Source organism: Saccostrea cucullata, unplaced genomic scaffold (genome assembly GCF_032062105.1).
Source record: "Saccostrea cucullata isolate Sc308-1 unplaced genomic scaffold, CSIRO_AGI_Scuc_v1 ctg106, whole genome shotgun sequence".
Taxonomy (NCBI): domain Eukaryota; kingdom Metazoa; phylum Mollusca; class Bivalvia; order Ostreida; family Ostreidae; genus Saccostrea; species Saccostrea cuccullata.
The window spans coordinates 183,989-196,915 of record NW_026927985.1 but is presented as its reverse complement, the minus strand read 5'-3'; the positions used below and the strand labels follow the sequence as shown (position 1 = coordinate 196,915).

Below are 12,927 nucleotides of genomic sequence, written 5' to 3'. Positions count from 1 at the left end.
AAATAAATTGTATTTCAAGTTGTGAATAAAGGTTTAAAATTTTGACTGATTGTTGAACAAATTTAAAGACCCTTGTTTCATTGTCTTCTGTAGGAGCCTCCAAACTTTCTGATAGCCTCAGACTTCAGTAAACACGTCAAACCAGTGGCAGTTGTCCCCGAACCAGAACCCGAGAATGAGCCAGATACTGACAGTATAGGAGATCTGATCGACACCTCAGAGGTCAGTGGTGAATTCTGAGTTACTCTGAGAGTTACCTATTATCTGATTAGTTAGTGATGCTATCAAATATCAGTTACATAATCAGCATTCAGTTATTTGACAGAATTATGAATAATTAAGCAAGCTAATTCCTTCAAATGTTTGGCTTTATGTATGGTTTTGCAATAAAGGGAAAAGACATATCTTGCCTATAATTGTATATTTTAAATTATATATATTCGGAATGAAAAAAGTACAACATTTCAGAGATGTTATTTATAGCCTAGACCCAGGGAGTTTATCAATAGCCTAGACCCAGGGTTCTGTCAATAGCCTAGACCCAGGGATTGTAACAATAGCCTAGACCAAGGGAGTATATCAATAGCCTAGACCCAGGGAGTGTATCAATAGCCTAGCCCTAGGGATTGTATCTATAGCCTAAACCCAGGGATTGTATCAATAGCCTAAACCAAGGGAGTGTATCAATAGCCTAGACCTAGTGGAGTGTATCAATAGCCTAGACCCAGTGGAGTGTATCAATATCCTAGACCCAGGGATTGTATTAATAGCCTAGGCCCAGGAATTGCATCAATAGCCTAGACCCAGGAATTGTATCAATGGCCTAGACCCAGGGATTGTATGAATAACCTAGACCCAGGGATTGTTTCAATAACCTAGACCTAGGGTTTGTATCAATGGTATAGACCCAGGGATTGTATGAATAACCTAGACCATGGGAGTGTTTCAATAGCCAAAACTATGAGATTGTATCAAAAGTCTAGACCAAGGGATTGTATCACTAGTCTAGACCAAGGGATTGTATCAATAGCTAAGATCTAGGGAGTGTATCAATATCCTAGACCCAGGGATTGTATCAATAGCCTAGACCCAGGGAGTGTATCAATAGCCCAGACCCAGGGGTTGTATCAATAACCTAGACCTAGGGTTTGTATCAATGGCATAGACCCAGGGATTGTATGAATAACCTAGACCATGGGAGTGTTTCAATAGCCAAAACTATGGGAGTGTTTCAATAGACAAAACTATGGGATTGTATCACTAGTCTAGACCAAGGGATTGTATCAATAGCTAAGATCTAGGGAGTGTATCAATATCCTAGACCCAGGGATTGTATCAATAGCCTAGACCCAGGGAGTGTATCAATAGCCCAGACCCAGGGGTTGTATCAATAACCTAGACCTAGGGTTTGTATCAATGGCATAGACCCAGGGATTGTATGAATAACCTAGACCATGGGAATGTTTCAATAGCCAAAACTATGGGAGTGTTTCAATAGACAAAACTATGGGACTGTATCAAAAGTCTAGACCAAGGGATTGTATCAATAGCTAAGACCTAGGGAGTGTATCAATAGCCTAGACCCAGGGAGTGTATCAGTAGCCTAGACCAAGTGAGTGTATCAATAGCCTAGACCCAGGGAGTGTATCAATAGCCTAGACCAAGGGAGTGTATCTATAGCCTAAACCCAGGGATTGTATCACTAGCCTAGACCTAGTGGAGTGTATCAATAGCCTGGACGTAGTCGATTGTATCAATAGCCTAGACCCAGGGAGTGTATCAATAGCCTAGACCAAGGGAGTGTATCTATAGCCTAGACCCAGGGATTGTATCACTAGCCTAGACCTAGTGGAGTGTATCAATAGCCTGGACGTAGTCGATTGTATCAATAGCCTAGACCCAGGGAGTGTATCAATAGCCTAGACCAAGGGAGTGTATCTATAGCTTAGACCAAGGGATTGTACCAATAGCCTAGACCCAGGAAGTGTATCAATGGCCTAAACCCAGGGAGTGTTCCAAAAGCCTTGTGGTCTAGGGGCCTGGTCTGAACTTTTGAATGCATATCCCTTGTCAAATTTGGCCTTTTAAATTTCACAAATCTTCTAAAAAATAGGTAAAAGTTTTTACTAAGTTATATTCATTTTTATTGCAGGACAAATTTGATGCAGCATTTGGTAATGGTTTTGAACCTCCAGAAATTGATGAGAGGTAAAGCTTAGTTGTAGAACAATAAAAACTTCATAACATTGAATTATAGGAAAAATCTAAGTAAAAGTAGTTGTAAAATATGATGTTTTATTTAATCTATAATTTTGCTTCAGGGATTTGCTTATTGAACGTTTGCAGAAAGAAATACAGTTTTTAAAATCTGAGATAGAGAGGATCAAATTTGAGGTAAACATCTCTGTTGAATTTTTTTTTAATATTGACAGATCAGATTAACTTTACCTTTGATTGAAGATATAAGATAAATTTGAGTGTTCTACTTAAGTCCAAAACTTCCTCAAATTACTATTTTTCTATCATTCTGTCTAAGCTTAACTGAGCTGAAAGTTCAAGTGAGCTTTTCTGATCACTGGTTGTCACGTGTCCATTTTTCTGTGCAGTAGTCTTTCCATCTTAAACTTTTCACATTCTCAATTTCTTCTTTTTAATCATAGTTGTTACAAAGTAATTCTAGGTGATTGGGGATTCTAAGTTGTTGAAATGATGAGCTATGTCCCCTTCAAAGGGAAGGTAATCAAAAAAGACAAAGGTAGATTGAGGTCATTAAAAAATCTTTTTCTCAAGAACCAATGGACCAGAAACCTTATGTGGAAGTTTCTTGAAGAAGTGTAAATCATAGTCCCAGGATGGGAGGGGTCCACAATAAAGTATTAATGTTTTACATTGATATCTATCTTTAAAAATCTTCTGATGAAGAACCACTGGAGCAGAAAACTATGTGAAAACTTTCTAAAGTGGTGTAGATTATTTTCCTGATGTAATTTAGGTCAAATCATGGCCCCATGGGTAAAATGGGGCCACAATAGATAAACATTGTGGCCCATGTGCCTTTTATTTTATATAGGATGCAAGAATAATTGCTGCACAAAAGGAGGAAATTGCAAAACTTGAAAAAATTCTGTCTGAGTTGAGACTATCTGCAGATAAAGCAATGAAGGTTTGTAGCATAATGTCATTTACAGTGTACTATATTATTTTATAATATTAAGCATGTCTGGATGTTAAGATGTCTTTCTTTCACCATTTTCAACATTTTTTACACTTCCTGTAATTGTAATTTGAAAATGTACTATTTCTGGACTTTATAATTCTGTACCTAAATACCGACATTCAAGTATCAGTATCACAATTAGGGATGTGCGATTTTATCGGTCGGTATACCGGTATATCGCGAATTTTGTTGCGTGATATGTATCGTGATACAGAGACCTAAATACCGGTCTTTAGGTACATATTATAAAGTCCAGAAATTATTTATTAATTTGTTCAATCTTTCAAATTACAATTACAAAAAGTATAAAAAATGTTGTGAAAAGAATGGCATCTTACCAGCCAAACATAATTGATTTATATACATAAAAATTTCAAGAAAGTAAAATTTGGTTTTTCTTGCATTTTTTAAAGAAAATTAATGACTTTTCATATAAGATTATTGTAAAAACTGCTTTTAAAAATATCATGATATTATCATGATATTGTGGGAAAAAAATTGTGATATATCGCGATACGAAATTCTTGGAGATACCCATCCCTAATCACGATGTGTATCAAAATTAAAAATTGCAATATACCGGTAAACTGATAAAATAACACATCCCTACTGAGGAAAGCCTTCAAACTGAGATATCCAAGGGTTTGAGGTATTGATGGTAAAATACTGAAAGAAAAAATGCTTGGGATTTCAAAATCACGTTGACATATTCATAAAATAGTATTTGAGAAGTTCAATTGTACTCTAAAATAAAAAATGAATTTTAAGTGGATTGATTTCAATGAATTTTAATTAGTATTTAGTTTAATTTAATTAAAATATAGTAATTCGATTAAATTACAGAAAATAATAAAGCAAATGTATCTATCATTCTGTTATAAAGCAGCATAATGTGCACTATCGGTTGTTTCACTCAGATCAATATATAATATTATTACCCCCACAAATGAAGTTTAGGAAGGGGGGTACTTTTGAAGCAGCATGTCCATCTTTCTGTTTTGCTGTAGACATGATTTTGTCTGGACTTTTTCTTGAAGTCTTTGCATGGATTTTGCTGAACATTTTCTGAAACCAAATACTTTCAAATGTTGAGTTGAAATTGCACAGGTCATACAAAAACTTAATTTCTGTCAATATTTTTGTATCACGTTTATTGTTCAAGGATTGAGATAGACCAAAGGTTACTTGAGTTTTACTGGTTTAACTCTGTGAAAACAGTTCTTTATGTTCTAGCTCTATTTTTTTTTAGTTTACACTGTCACATACAGGCAAGTAATAAGATGTACTAAATGAGCTGTAACTGAGTTATAAGAAATATTACTAAATTAGCTATAGCTGAGTACTAGGCTTACTATTTTGTTCATCCCTGATCATCTTTTTTCTCTTGCTTTTGGGTAGCATGGCTTCAACTATCAGTTTACTGTAAAACAACTTTCATTCGCGTGCGAGAAATTTTCGCGAGGTTTGTGAGAGTCTCGTCATCACGAATATTTCTCGCCATGAACCGGTCCTAAAGTGTATGTGTCTATTATCTAACAACAGATCCAAAAAAGGCTTGATTGCTAAAAATAATTGTGGCGAACTAGTTTATCCCTGTTAAATTGCGAAATAAAGTCGTCGCGAATAAAAGTTGGTTTACAGTATATAAACTATAATATTATATACTAATATTAAGATCTATTATAACTCTGTTCTAAATTTAATTCCTCCAAAAATAATAAACGATTACCATCAATATCAAAACCCTTACATTTAAATACCCTGGTTAAAAAAATAAAATAGAGCAAGGTTTACTTTCTCAGAAATTAATCTTATGTCATTCCATGGAATGAAACTCTGGCACAGAGAATAGAAAGAGAAATCATTTATTATCACATCATAAACGCAAGAGTATGGGGTACTGTATGAATAAAGATAATATTTGGTGTTCAACCTGATAAATTCAAATTAAAGCATAATAAAGACTTGCTTTTAAAGAAAGAATATCACATTGTTTAATGTTGGTAAATTTATGAGCCCATCAGCAAGAGTTATTATCTCTCTTAAATTTTCATGCCCATACTTTCTAAGGAAAGTTCAGGTATATTGCTATTACCAGGTCCATCTGTTTGTGACACAATCTTCTTCCTTAAACAACAAGTTCTCTTAAATTTTATACAAAAGCTAACTCATCTTTTGTACTTTGATTGGTGATACTGTCAACATCTGCAAAAAGATTTTGAAATTTTCATTTTCACCCTGGGGCCCAAATTGCAGTAAAAAGTGCTTCCTTCTGCAAAAATCTGTAACCCTGTACATGTATTCCTCTTGCATTTCTTGCTGTATCCCATTCATATTATTGCACTTTTTAATTGATCGTGTCCCATAGATGTGCAATTAAGTTTTGATTTTTAATTTCACCCAGGGGTGATCTGGGTTAAAAGAATGTTTTTCTATAAAAAACCTGGTTTCCTGATCTCTTAACATTTTTTACTCACATGAGCTGAATGCTCAAGTTATCCTTTAGGATTGTGAATGGTTTGTTGTCTAGTTACAGTGTATGGAATATAAAGGTTTCAGAGTGTTGATAAGAATATTAATTCAACAAGGAGAAACCAAAAGCAAATGAAAATTATATGTGTTTTTTAATGTCCCATTCAAATAAGGTAGGGCAGTTTGGTTTGCTGCTGTCTGTCGGTCGGTCCACTAAGTGCCCTTTCATTTTCTTTGCAGAGGTTGTAGGTACTGTTAGGAAATTTGGTTTACAAATTTGTCATAAGAATATCTAGGTCAAGTTCTCTTTTGGGTACGATTGAGCCATTTTTGACAGAGTTATGCCCCTTAGACTTAGAAAAAATCCAATTATGTGCTGTTTCACAGTACAGACGCATTATTTTTCATCCAAGATGATAAGAACAAATCAGAAAAGTTATGGTTTCATCTGAGACTCTTTATTTTAACTATGTTTTCATTTATTTATAGGAGACTGAAAGCACGAGGATAAAGCTTGAAGAAGCTACTGTGAATGCTGGTGCCATGGCTAAACTTGCTGAGGCTGAAAGTAAGACACCAAGAAGACCCAAATATATAAACTATATGTTTTTTTTTTTTTTTTTCATAATTTTTTTCATAAATATAAATGCCAATTTAACGCTTTTTAGTTCACCTGAACTGAAAGCTCAAATGAGCATTTATGATCACTGTTTGTCTGTAGTCCATCTGTCCAGATGTCCATCTGTCTGTAAACTTTTACATTTTTGACTTCGGAACCACTGGGCCAAATTCAATCAAACTTAACTGCCACAAAGCATCCTTGGGTGAAAGGGATTCAAGTTTGTTCAAATGAAAGGCCATCTTTCAAGGGGGGAATAATTAAGAAATAATGAAAAATTAATGGCACCTTTTAAAAATCTTCTCAAGAACCACTGGGTTGGGAATATATGTAGAAAAAATCTTTAAAAACTTTCTTCTCAAGAACAACACTGCCATGATTGGTCCTATTATTATGGAAGGTAGTGTAGATTCAAGACTATGTATATTATTTTAAGAAGTATCAAAGTCATATGGTAGTATATAAGCTCTACAAAAATAAATTCAGTTTAAAAAGGTCCAAATTTTTTCTTTTGTATGTTTTATTGTTTATTATTCATAGTATGCCTTAACAGTGCAGTGTAATTTTAGTTTGTTTTTTTTTTGATTTGTGCATGATAAGATGTAACTGTCTGGCAAAAAGTGTGGTGAAGACATTTATTGACAAGACTTATTGTTGATAATTACAGAGCATGCAAAGGCAAATGATGAAAAATTCAAGAAAATGAAGGATATATATAATAAGCTGAGAGAAGAACATGTAGCCCTCATCAGGAAGGTAAATATCTCCAAGCTTTGTACACAGTTGGTCAGATGTTATTGAATATTGGTAGGGCTGTCACGGTTTCAAAATTTTTCGGATCGGGTCAGTTCCAATTTTTTTAGGTTCGGTTCTGGGTTTTTCAGTTCGGGTATACAAAGGAATAAAATCTCATGATTTGAATTATATTCAACAAAAGTAAAGATTTTTTTTTCATTTAATCTAAGAAATAGCAACATAAGAACTAGTTTAAAGTAGTTTCCTGACTAGAAAACAATATAGTACCAAATTATTTAATTCACATTATAATGGCAATGTACTAATGAATCTCTCGTTTTAGACGCCATTTTTAAGGTAAAACCTACTCTATTGTACAAATTGGAACTGAACTGAATTCCTGAAAAACAGAAGCGAACCCGACCCGAATTAATTGTTCCGTGGTTCTGGGTCATTTTGGGTACCTGTGACAGCCCTAAATATTGGTCTGTAGATGGAACTATTTTAATGTGGCCCTTGTTGCTCAATACTCTAATTGTTATTTTTAATAAATGGGGTGAAAACAATCTAAAATGAAGGAATAATACATATTGTGTTACGTACTTTGATTCTAGTTGCCACTTATAAATCGGTGTGTTGTTTTGATATTTTGACATTACCCCATTTCAAGATGATTTATAAAACTGAAAAACATTTGAAATGAGAACACCACTGATGTTACAGAATGCTGACACAGCTAAGAAGTTGGAGGTAGAGAAGAGGCTAGTCCAAGAAAAAGACCAGACAATTCAGGTAAAAAAAACACGTACAAGATTGAAATCATCTCCCTAAAGCTGCTTATTGATACACATTCTTTGGAAATATTTTTTTGTTAAAGTTATAAAAGTTTGAGTGTCATGTAAATTAAATCATTGTATATAAAAATTTGTTAACTTGTGACTTGCATTTCATGTGCATGTGAGAAACACTGGAGATTTTCTATATGTGTCTGTAATGATTGATGCTTTCATAGTTAAACCTGATTATTTTTACTTGTTTGATTAGTTTGCCATTGAAGAGTACAATTCTACCCATCATCAAATGAAAATTTCTTCCCCCCCTTTTTTTCCTCTTTTTGTGATTTTTATAAACCAAAAGAAAATGTGTTTTAAAAAGTAAACATATTAAACATAAGACATGCTTATACAAAGAGAAAATGCTTGAAACGAATTGATTCTTACAGGAAAATGATTTTAAATTCCAAGTGGCTTCTAATTATATTGTGAACTTGAGGAATATTAATTTATGAATTGTGTTTATAACAAAGCAGTTATCCACCCCTGGCACTTGTTGCAAGCATGTTTTAGTGTAACCTGACATGTGCATATACAGCGCTATGACAAAAGTATTCGCGATTTTTCAAAATGGCGGACGTAAACACGATGCGCTTCGTAAAAATAAACAATAAATTGTGAAACAAATAACAGACTTACCTTTATTAATACTTGGTGAGGTGGCCCTTAGACTTGATTACTGCTAATAGTCGACGGGGAATAGATTCATACAAGGATTTGATATAGTTTTCGTCGAAGGAAGTCCAGATGTGTAAAATAGCATCGAACAATTCTTCTGGAGTCTTTATGTTTGGAGCTCGAATTTGCAGAGTTCTCTTGATTTTTAGCCATAAATTCTCTATGATATTAATGTCCGGTGATTGAGCTGGCCATACAATTGTAGGAATATTATTTTGTTGTTTGTAATCTACAGTAATACGAGCTCTATGGACGGGGGCGTTGTCGTCTTGAAAACGATAGGTTTTGTTGAGGAAATGTCGGGCAATTACGGGCCAAAGTTGATCTTCTAAAATGGATATGTATTTTACTGCATTGATATTTCCATTGACCATGCAAAGTGTACCAACCCCGTGGTAAGTGATGCATCCCCACACCATTACCGAAATCCTTCTCTGCCGAGGGGGGCACATGCACTGCGGCAAGTACGATTCTTTAGATGTTCTCCACACATACACTCTATGATTCTCTCCTAAAACTATCTGACTTTCATCAGAAAATATAATTGTATTCCAATAATTATTCACTGTGAGTTTCCTTTTCTCTAAACACCATGCAACACGCCTTTTTCTGTTGATCTCGGAAACGACCATTTTTTTTCTAACAACTCTTCGCTTATAATCATGATCACGCAAAAATCTTTGGACTGTCCGTGGATTAACAAAGTCATTAGCATCCCTGCTTTCATTAAATTCATTAGTAATATCCTTTAAAACCCGTCCTCTGTTAGTTTTAGTATGTCTAATAATCCAGTTCTGATCTCGTTTTGACAGCTTCCGAGGACGTCCTTTTCTTTTCAATGTTTTGACTTCACCAGTTGACAAATATTTTTTCCAAATAGATCTGATGGTTGACTCAGGTATTTGTAATAAATTCACAATTACTGATGTTTTTTGCCCCTCCTTTTTCATTTCCACAATTAATTTTTTGACATCATTAGATATTTCTGTAGATTTCCTACCCATCGTAATATCTGTGTGTTTACATAAAATCCAAGACAGCAGACGATAAAAATACTTACATATAACGTCACTTCCGATGTGAAGACAACTCTGTAAAAATTTCGTTTGTCAACATGGCATCTAATTAGAGTTATTTCCCATTCCCCGAGCGAGGCGCAGCGCAAGAAAGACGCCATTGCGTAAAAATCGCGAATACTTTTGTCATAGCGCTGTAAGTGTATCTTGATCATCCCCTAAGCCTAAACTAACTACCTTGGACTAAAATGTCCTCCACTTAATGTGCATGTTCTTGCATTAGGAGTCCAAATCTCAGATGGAGAGAATGGAGAATGAGAGAAAGATCATTCAAGATAGTCTTCAGCAGAGTGCTGACGAGGTCACCTCACAGCTGGCTGAGGCGACCGCTCAAAACACCGAACTGCTGAACAAACAAGAGGTACGTAATGCAACTCACTGAGAAAATGAGCTGCTGAACAAATGAGAAATAAGTAATACAGCTTACTGACAAACTGAGCTGCTAAACAAACAAGAGATAAGTAATACAGCTCACTGAGAAACTGAGTTGCTAAACAAACAAATAGTAAGTAATACAGCTCACTGAGAAACTGAGCTGCTAAGCAAACAAGAGATAAGTAATACAGCTCACTGATAACCTGAGCTGCTAAACAAACAAATAGTAAGTAATACAGTTTACTGAGAAACTGAGCTGCTAAACAAACAAGTAGTAAGTAATACAGCTCACTAAGACAATGAGCTGCTGAACAAACATGAGGTAAGTAATACAGCTCACTGAGAAACTGAGCTGCTAAAACAAGAGATCAGTAATACAGCTCACTGAGACAATGAGCTGCTGAACAAAATAATACAGCTCACTGACAAACTGAGCTGCTAAACAAACAAGGAGTAATTAATACAGCTCACTGAGACCATGATCTGCTAAACAAACAAGTAGTAAGTAATACAGCTCACTAAGACAATGAGTTGCTAAAGAAACAAAAGATCAGTAATACAGAACACTGAGACAATGAGCTGTTAAACAAACAAGTAGTAAGTAATACAGCTTACTGAGAAACTGAGCTGCTAAACAAACAAGCAGTAAGTAATACAGCTCACTGAGACAATGAGCTGCTAAACAAACTAGAGGTAAGTAATACAGCTCACTGAGAAACTGAGCTGCTAAACAAACAAATAGTAAGTAATACAGCTCACTGAGAAACTGAGCTGCTAAACAAACAAGAGATAAGAAATACAGCTCACTGACAAACTGAGCTGCTTAACAAACAAGAGTAAGTAATACATCTCACTGAGAAACTGAGCTGCTAAACAAACAAGAGATCAATAATACAGCTCACTGAGACAATGAGCTGCTGAACAAAATAATACAGCTCACTGAGAACCTGAACTGCGAAACAAACAAGAAGTACGTAATAAAGTTCACGGAGACAATGAGCTGCTTAACAAACAAGAGATAAGTAATACAGCTCACTGAGACAAAGAGTTGCTAAACAAACAAGTAGTAAGTAATACAGCTCACTGAGACAATGAGCTGCTAAACAAACAAGTAGTAAATAATACAGCTCACTAACAATGAGTTGCTAAACAAACAAAAGATCAGTAATACAGCTCACTGAGACAATGAGTTGCTAAACAAACAAGAGATCAGTAATACAGCTCACTGAGAACCTGAGCTGCTAAACAAACAACTGAAACAAGCATTAAGTAATACAGCTCACTGAAACAATGAGCTGCTAAACAAACAAGTAGTAAGTAATAATAGTTTACTGAGACACTGAACTGCTAAACAAACAAGAGAAGTAATATAGCTTGCTTCTGAACAAACAGAGTGTTTGTAAAATTTTGTACCTTATAGCTCACTGCCATGAATGCCTTAGGAATATCCAATCCTCAGGTAGGAAAGATTACTAAAAAATTTCATGTTAATATAGAATTGGCAAGAAACCATTGTTAAGCACTTAAACTCCATGTATCTTTAATTAAGTCACCTTTATGGAGACTTTAAGGAGAAGAAATGGCTTTATGGTAACTTAAAGATGGTGTATATACTACCTAAAAATTTAGCTTTATAAGGATGCTGAATGGTGATTTTAAAATGTTCAAAATAAAACCATACATTAAGCAGCTATAAGCTGTCTTTAAGTCAAGGTGAAAAGAAACTCAACTTGAAGTATAAACACACAAGAAAGGTAAGAGTGCATCATACAGCATGCTATTTAACTTGTCTGTTGTGGTATATCCCGAGAATAGAAACAATAACAGAAGTGTGAGTATGGCATGTACATGTAATCATGGAGCATCATGCAACCAACAACAAAGACTCACATTTATTAAAAGAGTATGTACTATTTGACAGAGCCCACCAAGTGTAGATTGTGACCAACTGCACATTTTGGTAAGTTTTGTAATCAGAGACACATAAGTAATACAAGTTATTTCTGGGGATGCTTTGTGTGAGCAGTTTAGGAGTTTTTATATTTATTTTTAATATTTGATTTTAAAATCATTTCCTGGTTTATTTGATTCTTGATTGACTTAAAGAATCACTGTCTAGTTTATGGGTACACCAGGGGCATTAACTACTGTACAGATAGAGATATGGGAAATTTATTTCCCATGCATCCCATGTTTCCAACTTTTGTTAATGTCTGTTGTATATCCAACTAAGGTTAACAGTCACTTGGAAATGTAAAATATTTAAAATATGATTAGTGATGACAAAGTTTCAATACTGTAATTGTAACTACTTTTCATGTTCATAATAATAACCTAGTCGTATTCCTCAATACAGCATTTGGAAAACCAAGTGAAGACCTTAGGAGACACGAAAGCTAACCTGATGTCCCAGCTACAGAGCAGTGAGGAGGAATGTGAGAGTCTCCAGGCTAGACTAGAGGCCCTCGAGAAAGAAAAGCACCAGTCTGAAGATGCCCTACAGCTGGAGATTAGGAATGTGCAGGGTCAGCTGGCATCTCTGAAGGATGAGATGACAACCACTGAGATCAAGAGGAAGAATGAGATTGATAGCTTAAAGGTTTGATAGTTCTTAATGATTACGGTAGAACTATTAGCACATAAGAGAGAAAAAATTGTTACATTTTTGGCAAAAATCAATTTGACACTTACAGGTACATTAACTTCTCAAAAACTAATATTAATTATTTTGTTTTGGCAACAAAGTCATTGAATAATCTTTGGGAGTTCATGCATTAGGGTCCTTCCTTGAAGTTTTGTTTGCCAATATTTAGGATGAAAGGGATTTACAATATTGTAATAAACACACAAAATGAAGATGTGTGTCTTACCATTTATAACATCAAGGGAAATTTAAAAAATAATTGTTAAATAAAAAAGTTT

General features: G+C 34.8%; 1 protein-coding gene across 3 annotated transcripts in view; it reads left to right on the top strand.

Moving 5' to 3' along the window:
* Positions 1-12,927, top strand: part of LOC134276086 (huntingtin-interacting protein 1-like) — a 45,304-nt gene that overhangs the window by 17,760 nt on the left and 14,617 nt on the right. For 2 of the 3 annotated variants that reach the window (XM_062758369.1, XM_062758368.1), the window contains exons 11-19: positions 94-222; positions 2,153-2,208; positions 2,322-2,394; positions 3,071-3,163; positions 6,179-6,257; positions 6,976-7,064; positions 7,767-7,835; positions 9,854-9,991; positions 12,362-12,604. In XM_062758369.1, coding sequence (XP_062614353.1) covers positions 94-222; positions 2,153-2,208; positions 2,322-2,394; positions 3,071-3,163; positions 6,179-6,257; positions 6,976-7,064; positions 7,767-7,835; positions 9,854-9,991; positions 12,362-12,604 — 969 coding nt within the window. Of the gene's footprint in view, positions 1-93; positions 223-2,152; positions 2,209-2,321; positions 2,395-3,070; positions 3,164-6,178; positions 6,258-6,975; positions 7,065-7,766; positions 7,836-9,853; positions 9,992-11,926; positions 11,966-12,361; positions 12,605-12,927 lie in introns of all 3 variants that reach the window. The other variant, XM_062758370.1, reaches the window with a different exon arrangement.